The 26660-nt window shown below is 40.1% G+C and overlaps 1 protein-coding gene across 44 annotated transcripts in view; it reads right to left on the bottom strand.

Moving 5' to 3' along the window:
- The window catches only part of SCRIB (scribble planar cell polarity protein), an 81758-nt gene that overhangs the window by 49147 nt on the left and 5951 nt on the right, over nt 1-26660 (bottom strand). For all 44 annotated transcript variants that reach the window (XM_056822833.1, XM_056822837.1, XM_016432009.2 and 41 more), the window contains exons 6-14: nt 26281-26344; nt 26083-26157; nt 25449-25593; nt 24960-25078; nt 24252-24451; nt 23945-24111; nt 23538-23668; nt 23076-23201; nt 2825-3034 (exon numbers count right to left, since the gene is read on the bottom strand). In XM_056822833.1, coding sequence (XP_056678811.1) covers nt 2825-3034; nt 23076-23201; nt 23538-23668; nt 23945-24111; nt 24252-24451; nt 24960-25078; nt 25449-25593; nt 26083-26157; nt 26281-26344 — 1237 coding nt within the window. The remainder of the gene's footprint in view (nt 1-2824; nt 3035-23075; nt 23202-23537; nt 23669-23944; nt 24112-24251; nt 24452-24959; nt 25079-25448; nt 25594-26082; nt 26158-26280; nt 26345-26660) is intronic.

Consider the following 26660-nt stretch of genomic DNA (forward strand, 5'->3'; position numbering starts at 1 on the left):
CAATCATGCATTTCAGTAATGAAAAACAAAACCACCCCCCTCCAAAACAAACAAACAAACAAACAAAAACCACTAGCCTACTAGTCAAAAGACCTGGGTTTTGTCTGGGTTCCCACACCTACTTACTGTGCAGCAAAGGATAAGTCAATTCCTCCTTCAGGGCCTCATCTGCAAAAACTTAGTATGTCCAAAACAGAACTCCTTTCCTCAAATTTGCACTTTATCCAAACTGCCTTAATTTTGTTGAGAGCATAACTATTTTGTTGGTTCCCCAAATTCATCATAGAGTTTCTCTGAGTCTTTTCTTTCCCCTAAATCTACTGAATTGTTCCCATTCACAGTCACCAACCTAATTCAAGCCCTCATCACCTCTTAAACTTAAAATAGCCTCTTACTGATCTCTTTTCTTAAAAAAAAAAAAATCCTTACCTTTTGTTTTAGAATTGATATAAGTATCAGTTCCAAGGCAAGAGAGGTATGGGTTAGGCAATGGAGATTAAGTAATTTGCCCAGGTTCACACAGCTAGGGAGGGTCTGAGGCCACTTTTGAATCTAGGTCCTCCTGTTGTCTCCAGGCCTGGCTCTCTACCCACTGAGATACCTAGCTGCCCCTCTTCTAGTCTTTCTTCTCTCTCATCTATATCCTATCTCATGTATATAATTGTGAAAATAATCTTAAATGCTTGGCTTCTGACTGATTCTAGCATAAAACACAAATTCTTTAACTAACCTTTTAAACCCCATGCATAATCTAATTCCCACCTACCTTATTTCATATTACTCCTTTTCATAAACTATCCATCTTGGCAAAATTGGATTGACTAGTCATGCCTTGAACTCTCACTTCTATGACACTGGTCCAGACATTCCCATTTCCTGACAGGTATGTGCCCTCTTCATCTCAGAATCCTTATCTGGCTTCCTAGGCTCAGCCCAGGGCCCACCTACTTGGTAAAGACTTCTTCTATCCCAACAGCTGTTGATGCTCTATCTTTCCTAGATCTTTCTCTTTCCCCTGAGAGAACAGAAGCCCTGGGTCAGTTTTACTTTTGTACTAGTACAAGATATCATTTGGACCCAATATGTGTAAATTAGAATTAGATCTCTAATTACTCCTTTTTCTCCTGCTTTCAAGAAATATGGGTTGGTTCAACTCTTGGCCCCCTGCTATTCTTGACCAATAGCCTCTGGATACTTGAATCATGGTTTCAACTATGTTCAGCATGTGGATGGCTCATATATATATTTCTTTGTCATTCATTCATTAATAAAAGTTTGAATTGTTTAACATTATAACTATTATATGTTTTTATTTTAATTCACTCACTAAACTTTGAACTTCTCAAAGGTGTGAATTTTTCTCTATACCCAGTCTAATAGTGTTGAGCACAAATATTTGTTGAATGATTAATGTATCCATTCTCTGTATCTGTTCTGGTCAACATGCTTAAGTCTACCTGTCCCTATTAGCATATCAGTCTGTCTCCTTTAGAATATGAATCAGTGTTTCTCTTCTGGTACATAACTGTCCATCCTTTCCCCCTAATCTATCCCCAAATTGATCAGGTCTCATAATGTGACATGAAGAGGCTTGGGCCAACTCAAGCCACCTGAAGATTTCACAAGGCCCTACTAAGGGAAAGAAGAAAGAGATGAGGGCGAATGAGAATCACTAAGAAAAATGGACCACAGGTAGCATCTTCTCTCTAAAGCAACTCAGGTCAAGGCACTCCTTTGGCTACTTCCAATTTCCCCAAGTGACAAAGAAGTCCTCTTTTACAAGAGGCATCCAGTGTCCTGGGTGTTGTGGGGAGGGGAGAAGAGGAGCTCCAGGTTACAGAGTCCATATATAGAGAAAGACAGAATCCTAAATGCCATGCCAGTCAAGTCCATCTGAAGCAAGATGCTGCTTAATTGCTAATGATGTGTAACAATGAGCTTTGTTACAACTTTGCCCATTCTTCTGCTTTGCTATTTTTGCCCTCCTTCCCCTTAGTTGTTTTAGTGTAAATTCTATAGGAGGAAGACTTGCCACATGTTGGCTGAAGTGAATGAAGGGAAAAGGGCTCTGTTCACCCAAAGCCCACTTAGGAGAAGCAGAGTACAGAAGAAGAGGGCAAAAGCAGTCCCAATTTCCTGGACTGGGACAGGGAAGTTGAAAATTCCAAAGAGGGGATGAGAAAAGCTGGTAATCCAAATATTTTCCCAATTCTCTCCTCCCCTATTTGCTATGGGGGATCTCCCCACCACAAGAAAGTACAAAAAGTCCCCTTTGTACACTGCCTGACATATAGTAGGTACTTAATTATTAAATTGAATAAACAAAAATAAAAATTTCTTGAGATTAAAAAAAAATTCTTAGTACCTAGAAGCTAACCTTGTTGGGATAGGTCCCTTCTCACTTTTTCACTTCTTCCCCCCAAACCCCTGAACCACTCTTACCACCTGAAAAGAAAACATTTATGTAGAATTAGTCTAACTTGCAAGTGCTTTCCCCTGTAGGGACTTTATCCCAACGCAGGTCAACTCTCAGCAGAACCTTTAACACTTAGGAGTTAAACCTGACAACCACAGAACAAAAGCTACAAGTTAGGACCAGGGGCAAGGAAGCAACAATCATTCCTTTAACTGACACTAGAACCCTAAGACTACAGGCCTGATCTCAAAGAAATTTGCAACAGCAGTTGGCTTCTTAGTTATGAAAGTATAGAGATAACACAACAGAAGAGCTAAATCCCTTCCACCAACCAATGCTAACTTGCTTCTCCTCCCCTCTCCACTCATTCCCAGTTCTTTCCCCTTCCCTCACCCCACCTCTTCATACCTCATCATACTCCTCCTCCACTTCCTCCTCATGGCTAGCTGCCATAATTTCCACCTCCTCCTCATTGGCTCTGTGACTTGTTTCCTTTTCTGATGTTGGCCCCTGTTTCTGCTCCGCCTCTTCTTCCTCTTCCAGGAAACTTGCTGAGACTGTGCTGGTGGACACATGAGAGTCCATGCTCTGGTGGGATTGAGAGCTCAGCCTCTTTTCCTGTAATATAGAGAAGCTAGAGATTATACCTCTAATTACCCCTTCTCATTCTCCCCCTTACTAAAATATGGGTGGATTCAGCTCTTGACCCTCTGTTATTCTTCATCTAGATTCTCTGTATCAGAAAGATTGTCAACAGTCATGGTTTCAATTATTAACAAGTTATGGATGGTGCACAAAATCTATCTTTAAACCTAATTTGTCTCCTGAGCACCAGTCCCACTAAAAAGTGATGCCAGAGGCCAATTAATCTAACCTAGATGGCCTAAATTAAATCTTCTCCCAAACATGCTCAGTGTATGACCAGACCACACTTGAAGACTTGGTGGGGAGGGAGGGAGAGGGAAGAAAGACCTAGAGCCCACTGCACTTTTAGAAAGCTCTAATTCTTAGAAGCATTTTCCTCATATCAAGAGGAAATCTACCCCACTCAAACTTCCACCAAATGAAATTCATTCTGCCCCCTGAGGCCAAGTCAAACAAGTAAATCTCCTCCCACACAGGATAGTTCTTCAAATATTTGAAGATAATTATGTCTCCCAAGAGTCAGTTCTCCATGGGAAACATGCCCAGTACCTTCCACCAATCCTCCTCCTTCTGACAGCTCCTCCTCTGCCTCCTTCAATGATTGCTCTAATGCCTCAAGTTCTCTAAAGATAGGTTTTCTCCAAGCTTTGCCTCATCCTTCTTTTTGCTATATATCTTTCTTCTTTTTAACATTCTCTTCCTTACCAACTCCCAAGACTTCAACAACCATGTAGAGGTCCCAGACAGGAATTACCACCTAAATACCCATCCTGTATTACCAACTGCATATATGACATCTCTACCATAACAATCAAACACTTCAAACCCAACATGTTGAAAACTAAAATCTTGTTCCCCACCAAATCCACTTAACTTTTCTATTTCTGGTAATAGTACCATAAAGACTTAAAATTTTTGTGTGATCTTTGCCTCCCTCCTCCTTTTGCCTCTGACATCCAGTGGTTACTACTAAAGTCTTGTTATTCATTCACCAAATTTATATTAGGTATTTGGGGAGATATATAATTGGGATGAACATATAAAACTAGTAGTTGAAGTCAAGATGAATTTGCAAAGGAAAAAGAAGTAGAGAAAGAAAATTGGGCCATGGACCAAACATTAAAGAACACTTTCATTAAGGAATAAAACAAGGATAAGGAGGCAGCAAAGGAACAGTTAGGGAAGAGGAGAACCTAAGCATGTGCTATTTCTAAAGTGAAAGGAAAAGGAATCATCAATTAGGAAGAGGTGATCAGTAATACCAAATGATGACTGTTCTCTAAAAACTCTTGCATCAGTTAGCTCCTGTTCATTTCTACTACCACTGCCCTAATTCAGTCTTATTACCTTCTACTTGGACTATTATAATTGCATTCTACAATATGTCTCACCACTGGAATGCTTTCCTCCCACTGCTATCATGTTATTCTCTTGATAACCTTCAGTGAATTCTAAATACCTATCAAATAAAGTCCAACTTTCTCAGTCTAGTTTCCAAGGCTCTCTCTCTATAATCTGCCTCTAATCTCATTTTCCATCCTCACTTCACACTATTCCATGTTCCAGGCAGAACGATTTACTGGCTTTTGATCATCTAATGCTTTCTTATATCTAAAATATGCTCTCTCCCTCTTCCCTAGCCTTCTTAAATCCTATCATACTTCAAGGCCCAGAAGTCACTATCATCTCCATAATCATATATATTACAGTTGTTCATATGTATATATTACTACACCTATTAAACTGTAAGTAATGGCCAGAAGAGCAGGGACTATTTATTATACATCTTGTAATATATGACCAGAAGGAGGTCACACACTCATACACTGGGGAACTGGGGATAGAGAGTGAAAGAACTGAAAAATGGAGAGAGGGGAGAGATTGATCCTCCCCTCTCTTCCACTTGGGGAAGACAGCACAAATTGTCTTTCAGAGGGACAGAATATGTCTCTTCAGAGATCAGGTTTGGGATATGGAGGTCAATGATTGGGGGAGAAGGTCTCAGAGAAATGTCTCACTGCCTCCCTTCTTTATCTTGGCTGTTGCTAAGAAACAGGGTAAACTTCCTGCCTCTGGATGCTCCCAATATCCCAACTGCCACCTTCCCCTTTGAGACCTGAATTACTCCTCAGCCTTGGTCTGGAGCTAGCTCTCTTCCATTCAGGGAAAAGGTATGATTCTCCCCAAATCTTCAATCCCCTTCCTTGATGTTAGAAAGCAGGCAGATCTGATCTAAACAGATACCACTTTATTCTTGGGGACTCACCAGGCAGGGAGAATGAGGGTGTTGGGAGAGTAAAATGAGAGATAGGAATCTCACTGACTTCCTCCCCAAATCCTGAGGGGTTCAGGCTAGCTGCCTGACCCTCCCTTTGGTCAGTTGTTGAGTTTGTCCTTCCTCCTAAGCTAATCTGGCTAAGAGTTGAAGTCCAGGACAATTTTGGGGATAGAGAGAAATCTTCTTAGTAGACAGCTTTCTATAAAGTCCCAGTCTACTTTTTTTTTTGTCTTCAGCTGGAACCAGAGAGATTTAAGGGTTCACTGGAAGGTAGTCAATGTTCAAAGGGATGGGATCCTCTGTCTCAGAGGTCCTTTTCTCATACCCTCCACTCCAAGAAAGCTCACAAGAAGAAGTGATCTGGCAGTTTCAATTTCCCTTAGCTCCTCTGTTCCTTTCTGGAATCTTGAGTCTTCTTGCCGTTCCCCTGCTTGGGCTGTTCCTTTGCATCTGATTTTCTCTTTTACACTTTGCATTGCTAGATCTGATTTTCTCTCTCTTACAATCTTTATGCTTTGCCTCAGCATCTAGAAACGCCTATCTACATATTGCCATTCCAAACTTGGCACTAGGCAGCCAGCCTATCCTGGATTCTTCTCTTTCAGGTCAAGTCCTGTCAATGTTCCAAAAAGTCTCTCATCTGTTCCTACTATCATCAAACTAATCTAGGTCCTTTATATCATCATAATAGTAAAAGTAACTGTAATAATAATAATATCTATATAGTGCTTACTAGGCACCAGGCACTAGACTAAGCACTTTCTAATTATTATCTCATTTGATCCTCACAACAACCCTGGAAGGTAGGAACTATTACTATCTCTATTTTATAGATGGGAAAACTGAGGCAAAAAGAGGTTAAGTAACTTGTCCAGCGTCCTGTATCTAGATGTGAACTAAAATCTTGTTGACTTCAGGGCACTGATTTCTACAACCTGGCACCACCTGGTTGCCCCTACATGTTACGCCTTGACTGAATCAATAGTTGTTTTGCCTGTTTCCTTCTCACCTCCACTTTTTCAAAAATCCTGCCTAGTGTTACTAGGCTATTCTTTCTTTTCAAAACTGTTACCTTTCATCTCAGAATCAATATTTTGCCCAGGATCAAACAGCTAAGAAGTGTCTAAGGTCAGATTTGAACCTAGGACCTCCTATCTCTAGGTCTGGGTTTCTAACCACTGAGCCACCTACCTGCCTATGTAGACTATCCTTTCTTGAAAACACTTTTATCATGTCAAAGACCTGCTCAAAAACCTTCACCGTTTCTTCCCTGTCTAAAGGGTAAAGTTTGAACTTCTTAATTTGGCATTCAAAATCTACAACTCGACACCCACATACCTCTCCAAACTTCCTTCCCACTATTAGCTGTGATTTTGTATAAGATGCTTCTCCTTTCTGGGACATTTTTGAGAAATTAGGTTTGTTTTCATCAATGAACAAGTATTTATTAATTATAATTAAGCTGAGTACCAGGGACTATACTAGGTGCTGGTAATACAAAACCAAAAATGAAATAGTTCCTATCCCTCAAGGAATTTCCTATTACTCAAGAGCCAACTACCAAAAGAAACATCATTTACACACATAAATAGATCAAAACTATGTAAAAAAAGTAAATATGAATTCTTCTGAGGTTGTTAAAATGCACAAGCAACTGAGGGAGGATTGAAAAAAGTTTTATGTAGAAGGCAGCACTTGAGTTTGGAAGGAGGCATACGGGACAATCTGCACACAGGCCAACAAATGCAGTGTGAAAGGAATAGGAGGAGGATAGTAGGGCTGAACATCAGAGTGCAGGAAAGGCAAGTTATGAAGCGCTTTAAATGCTTCCAGAGGAGTTTATATTTGATCAGAGACACAAAAGAGCCACTTTTCAAACAGGGGAGTGAAATGGTCAGAACTTTGCTTTAGGAATATCACAATGGCAGCTTTGCAGAGGATAACAACTGAGTGGGGAGAGAACTAAGAGAGGAATACAGATGTGAGAGATGGTGCGGAGACAAAATCATCACAACTTGGCAACTATTTGGATGGGGTAGGAGGGTAGGTTAGAGAATGGTGAGTTAAGGATAACTGAGGTTGGGAACCTGCATGACTGGAAGGATGCTGTTGCCCTTGACAGAAACTGGAAAGTATGGAAGATTGGGGTAGTTTAGAGAAAGGATGGGGCAGGGTGGAAAATGAATTCCTCTTTGGACATGCAGAGGCTGAGATAGCAATTAGGAAATCTAGTTAGAAATAACTAATAGGTGATGTGGGATCAAAGTTCAGGAGAAAAAGTAGGGCTAGATATATAAATCTGGGAGCTGATTGCATAGATCTAAATGAATCTATGGAAGCTAAGGAATTGGAAGAAAAGGAAAGGGGAGGGTAAGGAACAGAAAACCTTGAGGTACACAAGGTAAAAGGTTAGGCCTGGATTATGATCTAGCAAAGGAGACTGAAAAGGAAGAGCTAGACTGGAAAGAGAGTGGCTATAGCAGTATTATGAAAAACCAGAAAGGGAATATCCCAGAAGAGAATGTCAGCATCATCAAATGATGCAATGGATGTCAAAAGGAAAGAAGTCTGAAAAAAAGGCCACAGAATTTGACAATTAAGAGGTCAATGATGAACTTTGGAAAGAGTAGCTTCAGTTGAATGATTAGGTTGGAAGACTACACATGGCTCAGTAGACTGAGAGCCAAGCCTGGAGTTGGGAGGTCCTGGATTGAAATGTGGCCTCAGATACTTCCTCACTGTGTGACCCTGGGCAAGTCACTAGCCCTTACTACTCTTCTGCCTTGAAAGAGAAGGGGAGAGAAAGATAAGGATTCTAAGAGATTCTAAGACAGAAGGTCAAGGTTATTTTTTTTTTAAGACAATACAGGGGGGAAGTGTAAGAGGAAAGGAAATGGAGCTAGTGAATGTACTTGTTCAAGGAGGTAGGCTATGAAAACAAAAGAGCCTGAAAGGATAGAAAGGTCAAATGAAAGATCTTTTTTTAAGAACAGGAGAAATGTCTGTAGGCAAGGAAGGATCCAGTAAATAAGGAGAGATGGGAGATTAGAGTAGAGGGAAGTTAAGATTTCAGAGATCAAGAACACAAGTGGAATGTTGGCCTAAGCAAGTGGGGCCACATTTCTTCAAGGCTAGAGCTCAAATTAAGAAATTTCTAGTTTCTAATTGATGTAAAAATAAGGTACTCTTCTAAAAAGGAAAGGGAAATGGAGGAAGAGATGATGTAGAAAGACTGAGAGAATTGAACATCAAAGAAGGAAAGGCTTCTGAGTGATGGCAGCAGAGGGGAGGCAATCAAATACAATTGGCAGATCTTCCCTTTACCTTGTGTTCCCAACAACATAGCCTAGCATAAAGCCTCAAACACAGAAGATATTCAGTTACAAAAAACCAAAACACAAAAGGCCTTGCTGAATTATTCTCAGTACAAGAAAGCAACACAAACCCCAAACATGCATAATGGGAATGCAAGTAGACAACACCACTCTAGCAGGTACGCATGGAGAAGAAACATAGTCCCACTCAGGAAACACTCCTTCTGAAAAAGGAATCATGATACCTAGGTTTTCTGTAGTAAGAGGATGGAGATGTGGTCCTTGCCTTAGAGAAGCCTGCTACTTTTATGGGGAAGATATAGTCCCATCTCTAGAAATTCCACAGTTTAAAGGTTCTAAAGCGGGAAACATAGCTTTTAGTTGTCCCAACTCAGGGCAGAAGGAGAGTAAAAAGACAGCTAGCTCTGCCCTTAGGAATAGCTTAGGCAGAAATTTTGGAGAAGCTCAAAGTTCAGAAGGCAGAAGTAATTGCTAAAGCACAGGCTACCATAGAATATAACTATGGAAAGAGGCTTAGAAATCATCTAGCCTAACTCCCTTATTTTATAGCTACAGAAATTTAAATTTCAGAGACACTGACATGCCCCAAAGTGCATGTGTAGCCTGGAAGAGCATATTTAATGAGGAAAAAGTTACTAGAAGTCAAACACCCCTGTCTCTGATGGTTGCTGTGGCATCACCAGATTCAGTGGGCTTGGTAGGTGGTAGACTCAGTGAGACATACCAACCAGTATTAGTGCATGTGAAGACAGAACAAGCCACATTGGGGGAGCATGCAGAAGACCAAAGTCAGGAAACCTTGGGAGTAGCAGTCACACAGGCAATAAGGGGAGGAAATGGTATCTCTAAGAATAGCTTAAGACAGGAAAAGATCCACATAGAAGAGCGGCAAGAAAATAACTTGAGAGGAAACACCCCACCCCCCTAGGGTGTCCTGTCACTAGATTTTCCCCTGACAATTCTAATCATGTCCTCATGTATCTCTATCCCAGTACTCCTATGACTCAACTGCCCTCCTACCTTGTGAGGGAATAACTATTCTTCATTTTATAAAATCTAAGAAGGGCAAATGAAGCAGGACTCCTGGCTCTTTACAAAATTTACTAATACATAAAAATATATAACCTGTTGGATAAGAGAATAAGAATTTTAAAATGTCAGCAGAACAGAACAATGGATCAATCTAATAAAATATGTTAAGGATAAATGTAAAGTCTCACACTTAATCTTAAAAAAATAAACTGCCTAAATGTAAGTTAGAAGGCTGGGCAAGAGTTCTGAAAAAAAAGACCTGGGGGTTTTAGTGGCCTGTAAATTTAATCTGAAGAAGCTAGGTGGCATAGTAAATAAAGCATGGGGCCTAGAGTCAGAAAGACCTGTGTTAAAATTTGACTTCAGACATTTACTAGCTGTTTGAGACCTTGGGTAAGTCTCTTAACCCTGTTGGCCTCAGTTTCTTCATCTATAAAATGAGCTGGAAAAGGAAATGGCAACCACTCTAGTATCTGTGCCAAGAAAACCCCAAATGGGGTCACAAAGAGTTAAATATGACCAAAACACTTGAAAAACAATAAGCAAAGAGTGACATGGCAACCAAAACCAAAAATGAGGTCTTATATTGCATTAATGGCAACATATGATCTCAGAAGAGGGAGAGAAAAGTTTTGCTGTCCTCTATGATCTGGTGGAATGATCCTTGGATTATTGGGGTCAGTTTTAACCAGCACATTTTGGGAAGGGTAATGAAGAACTGGAGTGTATTCAGAGAAGCATGGCCAAAATTATTAGAGATTCAGAATCATGTCACATGAGAAAGAAACTAGGGAAAGTTAGCCTGGCAGAAGAGAAGAATTAAGGTGAGGGCATAATTGTTTCAAGTTAAGGAGCTATCATGAGAGAAGCAGAGTACTTTTTAACCTATGCCTACAAGGCGGAACAAGAAATAATTAGAAGTTGTAAAGGCAGATTTCAGCTCAAGATCAGAAAAAAATTTCCTAAAAGAAAAACAACAACAACAAAAAACCTTGTAAAATAAAAAAGGTTGCTTAGAGGTAGGCTCTGTAGAAATTATAGAGGATGCATGACTACTTGCAAGGGATGAGGTCTGAGATCTGGGTTGAACTAGGCAATCCAGGGTCCTTGTAAATCTGAAGTAGGGATTCTGTGACTTAGTTCTTAAGGCCCCTGAGATTTCCCAGGGCTCAGTCTTAAGCAAAAAGGAATACCCTGAGCAGAGAAGATAGGTCCTCCAATGCCTTTATCAACTTAAGAACACTTCAAGATAGTGTGATTTAGGGGCAAAAGTGTTGTGCTGGAGCCTCATTAGACCTGGATCTGGTTACTGGCTATTGTGCTTACATGTTATATGACCCTAGGCAAGTCACTTAATTTCTCCAAAGCCTCTGTTTCTTCAGCTATAAAATGGGGATAATAGTTCTACTAAATTCTACATCCAGTTTACTTTAAGAAAAGACCTTTTCAACCTAACGTGCTTTGAAATGGAATCTATAATTTCTCTAACTGTTGTTGCTTGGGCTCCCCTGGATAAGAAACAGGAATAGGTAATATGGACAAGGCAGCAGGGAACACACAAATAGTTGTGGAGCAATAACCCCAGATTCTTGACAAGAGTGAAAGGCGAGTCTTGGGGAACAGAAGTCAAATTCATGATTTTATAAGACCCCTGCTGGAGAAGGTATGCCTAGATACATGTGAAGGAGATATAGGTGAAGATAAAATGAGATATTTTTAAGTTCTTTGCAAAACTTAAAACTGCTGTGGAACTGCCAGCTATTTTATAAAGATAATTTATAAGAGCTAATAGTTTCTTTCTCCATCAAGGGATACAATTCCATGAAATGAAGGACCAGATAATTAGTCTTAGGACTTTTCTTAAGAAAGACAAAGTGATCAGAAAGGAAAATGTCTATAGTTTAAGAAATGCATTTTTAGGTGTGAGTCCCCAGATAAAGAAAAACCAGGTCTGTGTTTCAGGAGTTTCTACTCAGGCCAGCTGATCTGTAGATGTAAGTTAGGGGTGATCCATATAGCTATATTCTATAAACTCACCGAATCTTAAAAGTAGGGAAATGTGCTGATAAAGGACTATATTCTATAACATTCATGAGAAGTCTTAATATAGTCTCTGCCCCATTATCTCCAGTGACATGTTCAGCATTTATAAGGGCAGCCTTTTTTTAGCTGGACAGCAAAAAAGTTCTCCCTCATACACCAGGGATCTGCCACTCTATAACTTTCAGTCACTGGTACAAGTTAGGACCACACATTATTAGACCTAAAAAGGATATATGGGGAGGCGAGGTCAAGATGGCAGGGTAGAGGCAGTGAAAGTTCAAACCTCTGAAAACCATTCCTTGCCAATTAAAAACCAAATGCTCCTAGAGGACTGAAAACCAAATCTAACAGGACAGAGCTAAGGAATCCTCCTGCTGATCTCAACTTAAAAGGTATGCCCCGCCCCCAAAAGCCTGAATTGGAGAACATTCGGGTTTAAGGGGAAGGAAGAAGGAAGGTCCCAGGACCCCTCCCCCACCTATAGTACTGAGCCTCCAGCAGTGGCTGGAATCTCTGGACAGGCAAGGGCCCTAGCCTACAGCCTAAAAATGCTGCCCTTATAAATGCTGAACATGTCACTGGAAATAATGGGGCAGAGACTATATTAAGAGGTATATTAAGGTACTAGATCCTAGTACCTTACAGACAAAGCTGTGCCAGGCTCAGGGTTTTGATCACAGGTGGCGGGGAGGCAGCTGGAAGAGAACCTCAAAGAAGGCAGCCCAATTGCAGATGACATTCCATATTGCCTCCCCCCTTCCCAAGGTTTTGGACTCAGGGCACATCCAGCTTTGCAAGTTCAACTCCACTGGACTTAATCTTAACAAGCTTTTAGAGGGCAAGGAAGCTCAAGCTCCAACACCCCTGCCCCACAGATTGCTCTTAGAATCTTGCTAAATTCCAAGGGTGAAGATTGACAGAAAAGCCCAAACCTACAGATACAGCACATAATGAGAAGAGCAAGACCACAGGCAACTACAAGGGGAAAAGAAGAGGCAAATGTGAGCAAACAACAGAAAAAGGAAAAAGAAATTACAATTGACAGCTTCTATCCAGGGAATGAACAAAGAGCAAATGTAACAGAGGAAGATCAAACACCAAGCAAAAACACAAACTCCAGTGAATTGGACACCGGCTTTGGAAAAACTCAAAATACAATTCAAAACACAATTAAGAGAGGCTGAAGACAACTGGGAAAAGAACTTAAAAAGCAAGATAAGTCATCTGGAAACAGAAATAATGTCTTGAAAACCAAAATTAATCAGCTTGAAAATGAGGCAACTAATTGAAAGATGAGGCAAAGGTTAAAGATGACCTCAAAGAAAATCAGACCAGAAGGAGAAGGATGACCAAAAAGCCAGGGATGAAATTCAGTCTTTAAAAACCAGAATTCAACAATTAGAAGCAAGTGACTTCACAAGGGAGCAGGAAACTATAAAACAAAATCAAAAGAATGAAAAAATTGAGGAAAATATGAAACACCTCATTCACAAAACAAAAGACTTAGAAAAATTGGTCTAGGAGAAACAACTTTTAAGAAACACTGGTCTAAATTATCGCTCTTTGCAGATGACATGATGGTCTACTTAAAGAATCCTAGAGATTCAACCAAAAAGCTAATCGAAATAATCAACAACTTTAGCAAAGTTGCAGGATACAAAATAAACCCACATAAGTCATCAGCATTTCTATATAATTCCAACACAGCTCAGCAGCAAGAACTAGAAAGAGAAATCCCATTCAAAATTACCCAAGACAAAATAAAATACTTAGGAATCTATCTCCCGAGACAAACACAGGATCTATATGAACACAACTACAAAACACTTTCCACACAACTAAAACTAGACTTGAACAATTGAAAGAACATTAACTGCTCATGGGTAGGACAAGCCAATATAATAAAAATGACCATCCTACCCAAACTCATCTATCTATTTAGTGCCACACCCATGGAACTTCCAAAAAATTTTTTTACTGATTTAGAAAAAACCATAACAAAGTTCATTTGGAAGAACAAAAGATCAAGGATATCCAGGGAAATAATGAAAAAAAATACAAAGGAAGGGGGTCTTGCAGTCCCAGATCTCAGACTATATTACAAAGCAGCGGTCATCAAAACAATTTGGTACTGGCTAAGAGACAGAAAGGAGGATCAGTGGAATAGACTGGGGGCAAGCGACCTCAGCAAGACAGTATATGACAAACCCAAAGATCCCAGCTTTTGGGACAAAAATCCACTATTTCATAAAAACTGCTGGGAAAATTGGAGGACAGTGTGGGAAAGATTAGGCTTAGATCAACACCTCACACCCTACACCAAGATAAATTCAAAATGGATGAATGACTTGAACATAAAGAAGGAAACTATAAGAAAATTAGGCGAACACAGAATAGTATACATGTCAGACCTTTGGGAAGGGAAATACTTCAAAACCAAGCAAGAATTAGAAAGAGTTACAAAATGCAAAATAAATAATCTGGATTACATCAAATTAAAAAGTTTTTGTACAAACAAAACCAATGTAACCAAAATCAGAAGGGTAGCAACAAATTGGGAAACAATCTTCATAAAAACCTCTGACAAAGGTTTAATTACTCAAATTTATATAAAGAACTAAATCAATTGTACAAAAAATCAAGCCATTCTCCAATTGACAAATGGGCAAGGGACATGAACAGGCAATTCTCAGCCAAAGAAATCAAAACTATTAATAAGCACATGAAAAAGTGCTCTGCATCTCTTATAATCAGAGAGATGCAAATCAAAACAACTCTGAGGTATCACCTCACACCTAGCAGATTGGCTAACATGACAGCTATGCAAAGTAATGAATGCTGGAGGGGATGTGGCAAAGTGGGGACATTAATTCATTGCTGGTGGAGTTGTGAATTGATCCAACCATTCTGGAGGGCAATTTGGAACTATGTCCAAAGGGCGATAAAAGACTGTCTGCCCTTTGATCCAGCCATAGCACTGCTGGGCTTGTACCCCAAAGAGATAATGGACAAAAAGACATGTACAAGAATATTCATAGCTGCGCTCTTTGTGGTGGCCAAAAATTGGAAAATGAGGGGATGCCCTTCAATTGGGGAATGGCTGAACAAATTGTGGTATATGTTGGTGATGGAATACTATTGTGCTAAAAGGAATAATAAAGTGGAGGAATTCCATGGAGACTGGAACAACCTCCAGGAAGTGATGCAGAGTGAAAGGAGCAGAACCAGGAAAACATTATACACAGAGACTGATACATTGTGGTACAATCGAAGGTGATGGACTTCTCCATTAGTATCAATGCAATTTCCCTGAACAATCTGCAGGGATCTAAAAAAAAATACTACCCACAAGCAGAGGATAAACTGTGGGAGTAAAAACACCGATGAAAAGCAACTGCTTGACTACAGGGTTGGAGGAGATAAGACTGAGGAGAGACTCTAAATGAACACTATAATGCAAATTCCAACAACAGGGAAATGGGTTCGAGTCAAGAACACATGTGATAACCAGTGGAATCATGCGTCGGCTATGGGAGAGGGAAAGGCAGGGGGGGGGGGGAAGGGGAGGGGAGGAAAAGAAAACGATCTTTGTTTCCAGTGAATAATGTATGAAAACGACCAAATAAAATAATGTTTAAAAAAAAAAAACACTGGTCTACTGGAAGACCATGACAAAAAAAAAAAGCCTGGACATATCCTACAGGAAATTATCCAAGAAAATTGCCCTAACATTCTAGAATAAGAGGGGAAAGTAGAGATTGAAAGAATCCACAGATCATCTCCTGTACTTAATCCCCAACTGACAACACCCAGGAATGTTATAGCCAAATTCAAGAACTACCAGACCAAGGAAAAAATATTACAAGCTGCTAAGAAGTCGTCATTCAGATACCATGGAACTACAGTGAGGATAAGACAGGATCTGGCTGCATCTACACTGAAGAACTGAAAGGCATGGAATATGATATTCTGGAAAGCAAGGGAACTAGATCTATAACAAAGAATCAACAGCAAAACTGACTATATTCTTACAAAGGAAAGTATGGTCATTTAATAAAATAGAAGAATTCCAAGTATTCGTAAAGAAAAGACCAGACCTGAACTGAAAATCTGATGCCCAAACACAGACCTCAAGAGAATCATCAAAAGGTAATTTAGAAAGGAGGAAAAAATAAAAACAAAACACTTTTTTTAAGGGACCCAGTAAGTTAAAATTATATGTATCCCTACAAAAAAAGAGGATATTGGTAACTTTTAAAAATTGTTATTATCTGGGTACCTAGAAGAATTATACTTAGAGGGAACAGTGACAAACTGTATAGGATGAAATGCCAAGACATAAATATGTATATAGATATATGTATGCATAAATATGCATGTGTATATATACAAATAACATATATTTACAACTAGAGTTTAAAAAAGAGGTTAATACTAAGAGAAATTGGAAAAGAAACAAAATGGGGTAAATTTATGTCACAAAGAAGTGCATGGTGGGAGGGAGGAAGAATATCGATACACTGGAAGGGTAAAGAGGTTGGAGATAGGAAAAACACAATTCTTACTTGCATTGAAGTTGACTCAAAGACAGAAGAACAATCAAATACACTGGGACAGAGAATTGATTTGTGCACTATAGGGAAGGAGAAGGGTAACAAACAGACAGGTAGGGAGGGAAGCAATACAAGGGAGGGCAAGGGTGGGGAGGTACTTTAAAAAGACTGTAAAGAAAATAAGAGGGGAATAAAGGGGGGTATAGAAAGGGACGTAAAATAAGGGTGGGAATTAGGGGGACTGATTAAAAAGAAAACACTGGTATAGAAGGAAATAGTAAAGAAGAAAGGGCAAGACTAGAAATGGAAATCAAAATGCTGAGAAATACACAGCTAGAATCATAACTATGAATGTGAATGGAATGAACTCACCCATAAAACACAAGCAAATAGATTGGATTAGAAATCAAAACCCTACCATATGCTGTCTACAAAATACACACCTGAGGCAGGTAGATACACACAGAGTAAAGGTAAAAGGCTAGAGCAAAATCTATTGGGTATCAACTGAGAAAAAAGAAGGCAGGAGTCGCAATCATGACATCTGACAAAGCCAAAGTAAAAATAGATCTAGTCAAAAGAAAGAGATAGGGAAGGTAATTATATCCTGATAAAAGGCAGTATAGACAATGAGGAAATATCCATACTCAACATGTATGCACCAAATGGCATAGCATCCAAATTTCTAAAGGAGAAACTAGTGGAGCTCAAGGATGCAATAGATAAAAAAACTATGTTGGTGGGAGACCTGAACCTTCCTCTATCAAAACTAAATAAATCAAACAAAGAAATAAATAAGAAAGAGGTAAGAGAAGTGAATGAAATCTTAGAAAAATTAAGAGTTAGTAGATATGTGAGGAAAAATAAAGAGGGACAAAAAGAAATACACCTTCTTTTCAGCAGCACATGGTACATTCACAAAGATTGACCATGTACGCAGGCATAAAAACATTGCAAACAAGTGCAAAATAGCCGAAATAATATATGCAACCTTCTCAGATCGCAATGTAATGAAAATAATTAGTAAGGGTATATGAAGAGGCAAATAAAAAATTAACTGGAAATTAAATACAATTCTCCAAAATCAGTTAAAGAACAAATAATAGAAATAATTCATAATTTCATTGAAGAAAATGACAATGATGAGACATACTTTCAAAATTTATGAGATGCAGCCAAAGCAGTACTCAGGGGGAAATTTATATCCTTGAATTCATACATTAACAAATTAGGGAGGGTAGAAATCAATGAATTGGGCATGGAAATTAAAAAACTATAAAGTGAACAAATTAAAAAATCCTCAGATGAAAACTAAATTAAGAGATCCTAAAACTCAATAAAATTGAAAGTCAAGGAACTATTGATTTAATAAATAAGACTAGAAGCTGGTACTTTGAAAAAACAAATAAAATACCCAAAGTACTGGTCAATCTAATTAAAAAAAAGGAAGAAGAAAAACAAATTGACAGTATCCAAGATAAAAAGGGAGACCTCACCTCTAATGAAGAGGAAATTAAGGCAACCATTAAAAACTATTATGCCAAATTATATGACAATCTAGGTGACATGGATGAATATTTACAAAAATATAAATTGCCTAGACTAACAGAGGAAGAAATGGAATACCTAAACAACGCCATATCAGAAAAAAATTGAACAAGCCATCAAAGAACTCCTTAGGAAAAAATCCCCAGGACCAGATGGGGATTGACAAATGAATTCTATCAAACATTCAAAGAACAACTAATCCCAAAATTATACAAACTATCTGACAGAATAAGCAAAGGAGTCCTTTTACGACACAAATATGGTACTGATTCCAAAGCCAGGCAGGTCAAAAACAGAAAGAAAACTACAGACCAATCTCTCTAATGAACAAAGATGCAAAAATCTCAAACAGGATACTAGCAAAAAGACTCCAGCAAGTGATCACAAAGGTTATTCATTATGACCAGGTAGGATTTATACCTGGAAAGCAAGGATAGTTCAACATTAGGAAAACCATCCACATAACTGACCATATTAACAAGCAAACCGACAAAAATCACATTATTATCTCAATAGATGCAGAAAAAGCCTTTGACAAAATATAACACTCATTCCTATTGAAAACACTAGAAAGCATAGGAATAGAAGGCCCTTTACTAAAAATAATAAACAGTATATATATAAAACCATCAGCAAACATAATTTGCAATGGTGATAAATTAGAAGCCTTCCCCAATGAGATAAGGAATGAAACAAGGATGCCCATTATCACCTCTATTATTTAACATTGTACTAGAAACACTAGCTGTAGCAATTAGAGAAGAAAAAGAAATTGAAGGTATTAAAATAGGTAATGAGGAGACCAAGCTATCACTCTTTGCAGATGATATGATGGTCTACTTAAAGAATCCTAGAGAATCAACTAGAAATAATCAACAACTTATGGGAGTAAAAACACCGAGGAAAAGCAACTGCTTAACTACAGGGGGGGAGGGGATATGACTGAGGAGAGACTCTAAATGAACACTCTAATGCAAATACCAACAACATGGAAATGGGTTCGAACCAAGATCACAAGTGATACCCAGTGGAATTGTGCGTCAGCTATGGAAGAGGTGGGGGGGCGGGGGGAAGAAAAGAAAATGATCTTTGTTTCCAATGAATAATGTTTGGAAAGGACCAAATAAAATAATGTTTAAAGTGAAAAAAAAAAGAAATAATCAACAACTTTAGCAAAGTTGCAGGATACAAAATGAACCCACATAAATCATCAGCATTTCTATGTATTTCCAACACATCTCAGCAGCAAGAATTAGAAAGAGAAATTCCATTTAAAATCACCACAGACAGTATAAAATACTTAGGAATCTATCTACCAAGACAAACACAGGAAATATATGAACACAACTACAAAACACTTTCCACACAATGAAAACTAGATCTGAACAATTGGAAAAACATTGATTGGTCATGGGATGGACAAGCTAACATAATAAAAATGATAATCCTACCCAAATTCATTTGCTTATTTAGTCCATACCCATCGAACTACCAAAAAACTTTTTCACTGAATTAGAAAAAAACATAACAAAGTTCATTTAGCAGATCAAAAGAGGGGGCAGCTGGGTAGCTCAGTGGATTGAAAGCTAGGTCTAGAGACGGGAGGTCCTAGGTTCAAATCTGACCTCAGACACTTCCCACATCAGATTTTGTGATATAGTGCTGTATATGGTAGCTCCCTTATAAATTCACTGAGGCCAAGAACTATCATATCATCTTTTTATATGCTGTGATACTTTGTCCACAGTAGATGTTCAATGATATTTGTTGAATGAACAAATGATCTTGAACAGGGATATGATATGATAAAAAAGTTATTTAAAAAAATAAATACGGGAGCAGCTGGGTGGCTCAGTGGATTGAGAGTCAGGCCTAGAGAGATGGGAGGTCCTAGGTTCAAATCTGGCCCCAGACACTTCCCAGCTGTGTGACCCTGGGCAAGTCACTTGACCCCCATTGCCTAGCCCTTACCACTCTTCTGCCTTGGAGCCAATACACAGTAGGAAAGGGTTTAAAAAAAAAGAACAACAACAACAAAAGATCAAGGCTATCCAGGGACATCATGAAAAAATGAGAAGGAAGGTGGCATTGCAGTCCCAGATCTCAAACTATACTATAGAGTAGTGGTCATCAAAACAATATAGTACTGGCTAAAAGACAGAAAGGAGGATCAGTGGAATAGACTTGGGGTAAATGACCTCAGCAACACTGTCTATGATAAGCCCAAAGATCCCAGCATTTGGGACAAAAATCCACTATTTGATAAAAACTGCTGGGAAAATTGGAAGACAGTGTGGGAGAGACTAAGTCTGGATCAGCACCTCACACCCTACACCAAGATAAACTCAGAATGGGTGAATGACTTGACTATAAAGAAGGAAACTATAAGTAAATTAGGTGAACACAGAATAATATACATGTCAGATCTTTGGGAAAGGAAAGATTTTTTAAGACCAAGCAAGAGTTAGAAAAAAATCACAAAATGTAAAATCAATAATTTTGATTACATTAAATTAAACCAATGCAACCAAAATTAGAAGGGAAGCAACAAATTGGGGGAAAATCTTCATAACAAAAACCTCTGACAAAGGTCTAATTACTCAAATTCATAAAGAGCTAAATCAATTTTATAAAAAAAATCAAGCCATTCTCCAATTGATAAATGGGCAAGGGACATGAATAGGCAATTTACAGATAAAGAAATCAAAATTATTAATAAGCACATGAAAAAGTGCTCTAAGTCTCTGATAATCAGAGAGATGCAAATCAAGCAGATTGGCTAACGTGACAGCAATGGAAAGTAATGAATGCTGGAGGGGATGTGGCAAAGTTGGGACATTAATGCACTGCTGGTGGAGTTGTGAATTGATCCTACCATTCTGGAGCACAATTTGGAACTATACCCAAAGGGCACTAAAAGACTGTCTGCCCTTTGATCCAGCCATAGCACTGCTGGGTTTATATTCCAAAGAGATAAGGAAAAAGACTAGTACAAGAATATTCATAGCTGTGCTCTTTGTGGTGGTAAAAAATTGGAAAATGAGGGGATGTCCATTGATTGGGGAATGGCTGAACAAATTATGGCATATGTTGGTGATGGAATACTATTGTGCTTAAAGGGATAATAAACTGGAGGAATTCTATGTGAACTGGAATGACATCCAGGAATTGATGCAGAGTGAGAGGAGCAGAACCAGGAGAACATTATACTGATACACTGTGGTACAGTCGAATGTAATGGACTTCTCTACTAGCAGCAATGCAATGATCCAGGACAATTTCTGAGGGACTTATGAGAAAGAATGCTATCCACATCCAAAGAAAGAACTCTGGGAGCAGAAACACCGAAGAAAAACAACTGCTTGATTACATGGGTTGAAGGGATATGATTGGGCATATAGACTCTAAAATGATCATCCTAGTGCAAATATCAACAACACGGAAATAGGTTCTGATCAAGGACACATGTAAAACCCAGTGGAATTGTGCATTGGCTACAGGAAGGGGTGGGGGGAGGGGAGGGAGGGAAAGATTATGATTCTCATAATCAAGGAATAATGCTCTAAATTGACTAAGTACAATTTTCCAAACAAAAAAATAAATAAAAAGGATATATGTTTTGCCTTCATGAGAGTCTTTCAAATACCTGAAAAATGGTGATCCTCCCTATCTGCCCCATATCAATAAAAATCTCCAATTCCTTCAGCCAACCTTCATATAATATGGTTTCTAGTTTCCTCAGCATTCAAATCACTCTCCTTTGCATCTGCTACAACTTATTAATCTCCTTAATACTCTGATATAAGGTTTTATCAAGGCAGAGAACAAAAGTATTATCACCTCTCTTACTTGGGACATTTTAATAGTTAATGAACTAACATTTACACAGCACTTTAAGGTTTGTAAAGCCTTTTACAAATACTACCTCATCTTATTTGATGCTCACAACAATCCTGGGAGGTAGATGCTATTGTTACCCTCACTTTATAGATGAGGAAACTGAGGCAGGGGTTGTAACTTCCCCAGGGTTACACAGCTGGCATGTCTGAGGTTGGATTCAAACTCAGGTCTTTCTATTCCAGGCCCAGAGCTCTATCAACTGTACCACAGTTACCTTAGCTTCAGAAAATATAGCCAAAAATCACTTTAATTCCATGTCTATGTCTTTGAATTTTCTGGTTTCTTTTGGTTTTGTAAGTATAAGTTCCTTTTGAAAAACCTTGTCTTAAAGATATTTAAATAAGAGAAAGATCTGTGATTTCATTAGCTCAGGAAACTCCCTCCATCAAGGCAGATCACAACCTGTCTATGACAGTCCTGAGTAGGGATGGGTTAGTAAGTGTTTAACATCTAGATCTCCAAAATGTGCAACATATTTTTAAGTTTAATCTACATTAAATTTTTTCATTTTCTGAAGTCTAGGCAATCAACAAGCCAATAAAATCTATATTTTTTGTCAAATTCCAAGATGTAAACGTTCTCATTGAAGATTTACTAATCAGTTGTTACAGGCCAGATGAGTTAGATGTAACACACTTACCATCTAGTGAATTATATGAGGCACCGAGAGGTTACCCAAGCTGCCCAGGATTGCATAGCTAGTGCCAAGGTAAGATCTGAATTCAGGTCTTCCTGACAATAAGCCCAGCATTTATGTACTATCCCACAGTACCACACCTTTGTGGCAGTTCATACTGCTATAGAAATTTAAACTCTTTCAAGGTTGCAGAGTCTCATTCTAACAACCCTATGAGGTAATCAATATGAGTCTTATTAATCTCATAGTACAAATACAAAAAAACCAAGGCCCAGGAAGGTTTAGGCCCAAGGCCCAAGGTTAAATAACTAAGTTAGTGGAAAAATGGACTTGAATCCAGGGATTAATTCAGATACAACCTTCATTCACCTTCACAATCCTGGCTGAAATCCCAAAGGAAGGGTTTTCCTTCAAGACAGAAACTACCCTAATGGTTAAATATGCTGTCAGCAGCCATCAGACCAGATGAAGAACTGGGAAACTTGGGTAAGGCTGAGACAGAAAAGGAAAAAGAAGGGGATAGAGCCCTTCTTGTATGAATAAACCAAGACATACCTCCTAATCACCCCCACTCCACATCCTCTTACTCTTCATTCACCCATCTCTCCTGACTGCACTTTTCCAATACCTTCTACCCCCCCCCAAGTCATGTTGTCCCACCTTTCCCCCCAGAACTCCCACTTTATACCTCCTCAGTGGGCAACATTTGCTCTGAGTCAGGCTTTGCTGTGTAGGCCTCATTACGCCGATCCTCAATCACTTTCTTCATAACCTTCAACTCGCTGGGGTGGGGAGTGGCTCTTCGTTGTAGACCCTAACAGAAGAGTGACTATAAGTGGAAAGTGGACCCTGCCCTGTGAGAAGCTGAGGGGTAGGAGAATGAGATGGGGGGAGAGGAGTGGGGGAGACAGTGACCAGGAATTGGTGGTGTGAATATTGAGGGAACAATAATGAAGCAATGACCCCCAAGAGTGAGTGAGAGTCAGAGTGAGAGAGAGTGTGTATGTGCATGTGTATGTGTATGTGTATGTGTATGTGCAGAAGTAAGAAACTAGCTCGAGTCTAGCTTCTTAACTGGGAAGGGGCATGGGAACTTGTCTTCCAAAGTATTAGTGTTCCTCAAGCACCCCAGTCCCTCAACTAGACTTACCCTCTTCTCTGCCCCAGGCTCCTCATCTTCCATACCCATCGGCTCCTCTAAGAACTGGATCACGCTGACCCGGTTCACATGACTGTGGCTGCCACTCCAGCTCTCATCCAGGCTGCTTTGCAGCAGGGTGTCTGGAGGAGCAGAGAGGAAGCAGGGACTGGGCCAGGGGAAGATACGATGGGGGAACCAAGGCAGATAAGAACTGGACTAGTGAGGGAAAAACATGAGGTTTGGGGTGAGGCAGAGGCCTGGGGGTGAGGCAAGAAATTGGGGTGGAGAAGAAAAAGGAGTGGAGTTAGGGTGGACTCTGGGGAAGGTGAGGTAGGAACACAGGGAGTGGTGAGGTAGTGTGGGCCCAGAAATGGGGGTTAGGTTGAAAAGGAAAGCTGAATACTATTATGTCCTACCAAGGCTAGGTGAGGGTTGTTGGGGCAACAGGTAGCAGGTGAGCACCTTCTCCCCCGTCTTCTGATCATCCTCTGTTTGGAACTTGAGCATTGGCTGAGCCTGGTTCTCTGCCAGCCACAGGGCCTTCAAGTTGAGGTGGGTGAGGGCGAAGGGCAAACTCTGTAGCCTGGGGGGATGGGATCTACTGAGAGGGGCCTTGCTCCCCTGAGCCAAGGGCCCCTCCTTGAACACCTCTCCTGTTCTCCATTACGCAAGGGGAAGAGGCAGAGGTGGGAGCTAAGAATAAGGAAGGGGCAGTCTGCTTACCGGTTCCCTGCCACATCCAACACATGTAGCTCAGTGGTGCCAGCCAATTCAGGGGGTAGAGAGGCCAGGCGGTTGTCACGAAGGGAAAGCACATTCAGACTGGTACAGCCCCCGACCTCTGCAGGGAGTGTTCCTAACCGGTTTCGGTCCACATTCAGGTTAGTCAGTTTGGTTAGCTTCCCCAAGGATCGGGGAAGTGCCTGGCAGGGAACAATCATGAACTCAGGGCTTCCAGTCACTATGATGAGGTCAGTAATACAACTGCCCAACCTGTAAGTAGGGTCACAGGGTAAGCCCTTTTCCATGGGAACCCTGTCTCATGGATGGTTTCTGGTGACCCAAGTGAATGTTCAGGGCAGGAATTGTGCAAAGGACTTCCCCAGAGACACACAGGGGAAGGAGAAGGGCATGGAGAATATTATGGGGTCAGAGTTGGGACAACAGGGATAAGGATAACAAGCATGGGGGGATTATTCAGGCTATAGAGTCAGTGGTGGAGTTTAAAGCATCATGGACTATTAGGCTGGAAGTGATAAAAACAGAAATTAAGGGACTAAAGGTAAGAATCATTACTGGCCTAAGATAGGGTCTGTGGGCTCAAGAGTAAGGAATGTAGGGAATTAGGGACAAGCCAGGATCAAAACTGGATTTAAAAGCCTGTGGAATCAGATGGGCATGAGAGGTCCAGGTCCAGACTGTGATCCATACCGTCAGCATGTTTTCAGTGAGAATGAGCTCTGATAGGTTCTCACACTCTCCAATGGTTTCAGTAACCTCACAAAGCCGATTCTGATCCACCTTCAGAATAGAGAGCTGTTTCAGTTGGCCTGGGGACAGAAGGATAGAGAATAAATGAAAGAAAGGTATTTTCCTATCAGGAGGAGCTGGTGACAGAATGGAGTGCTGGGGTCTGGTTTTAAAAAAATGAATTCAAACTCAGCCTCAAACATCTGCTAGCTGTGTGACTTTGGGCAAGTCATTTAACCTCTTTGTCTCAGTTTCTTTACCTGTAAAATGAAGATAATAAAGCACCTTCTTTGAAGGATTGCTGTGAGGATCAAATGAGATAATATTTATAAAATGCTTAGTAGAGCATCTGGCACAGAGAAAATACATAAATATTTATCCCTCTTCTCTCTTCCCTTATCTAACCCTTTCCTCACCAAAAAGTTAATGTTCATGGAACACCTCACATACCAATGCCATCTGGGAGCCTCTCCAGCAGGTTCTGAGACAACAACAGGTCTGTGAGCAGGGTCAGCCCACTGACCTCAGCAGGCAGCTGCTCTAATTTGTTTTCAGACACATCTAGGCACACCAAGCGCCGAAGGTTCCCCAACTCCTAGAAAAAGCAGAGAAATATTGAGAGAGATTGACCAAAAGCACCAATATATTTGGAAGGACAAAGGACAGAAACTGAGGAACACTGGAAGAGAAGAGCTTGAAAGAGAGCTGGAAAGAAGGGGCATGAGGCTAGAGGACAGAGGAGAGGCTGAGAAGTTGACTAGAAGGAAGCTAGGGGAAAATGAGAGGAAATGAAGGAAAGCCAAGAAGGGAGAAGAATGGGAAATAGGAAGGACCAGAACCGGGGTGGGAAATGGGGAAAGGTTGGAAAGGATAGAAATAGAGACACAAGAAAATAAAATGATTTTGAAAAGATAGGGAAGACTGAGAAGGAAGGGGGAAGAAAAGGGAGAGAAGACTGGGAAAGAATGGGAAAAAGTAGAGGATCAAAGGTAAGTGGAGGCTGAGCAAAGGAAGACAGGGAATAGGCAGAACAACAGGGGAAGTCAGGAGAAAGTTCCTGACTTCAGTCCTCCCTTTTGCTCACCGGAGGCAGTGTAGATAGCTGATTTCGGTCCAGCCACAGTTCTCGCAAGTTAGGAAGAGCCCCCAGAGTATCTGGCTATAACAGAATAGGATAAGCAAGGCTGGATCAGTAAAGACAAGGAATTCCTTTGCTTCTGCCCAGACATCCCCACCTTTACCACCACCTCCAGTCCCCAGGGCCCCAGTTGCTATCCCTTACCAGAACTTCCAAGTCATTGCCACCTAGATCCAACTGTTCCAGTTTGACAAGGAAGGACAAGGACCTGTAGGCAGGAGGCCAGGAGTGTAGGATAGAAGAGGATAAGAGTTTAGGGGAGAAGAGCAGCTAGGTAGCTCAGTGGATAGAACACCATGCCCAAAGATGGGTGGTCCTGGATTCAAATCTTGCCTCAGGCACTTCCTAGCTGTGTAACCCCATACAAATCATTTTACACCTAATTGCCTGACCTTTCTATTCTTTTGCCTTGGAATCAATACTTAGTATCAATTCTAAAACAGAAGAATTAAAAAAGTATATATAAGTATATGGGACCAGAGAGGGAAAGGAAGAGCTCAAAATGCATCTTAAAGAATCAAGGT

Source organism: Monodelphis domestica, chromosome 3 (genome assembly GCF_027887165.1).
Source record: "Monodelphis domestica isolate mMonDom1 chromosome 3, mMonDom1.pri, whole genome shotgun sequence".
NCBI lineage: Eukaryota > Metazoa > Chordata > Mammalia > Didelphimorphia > Didelphidae > Monodelphis > Monodelphis domestica.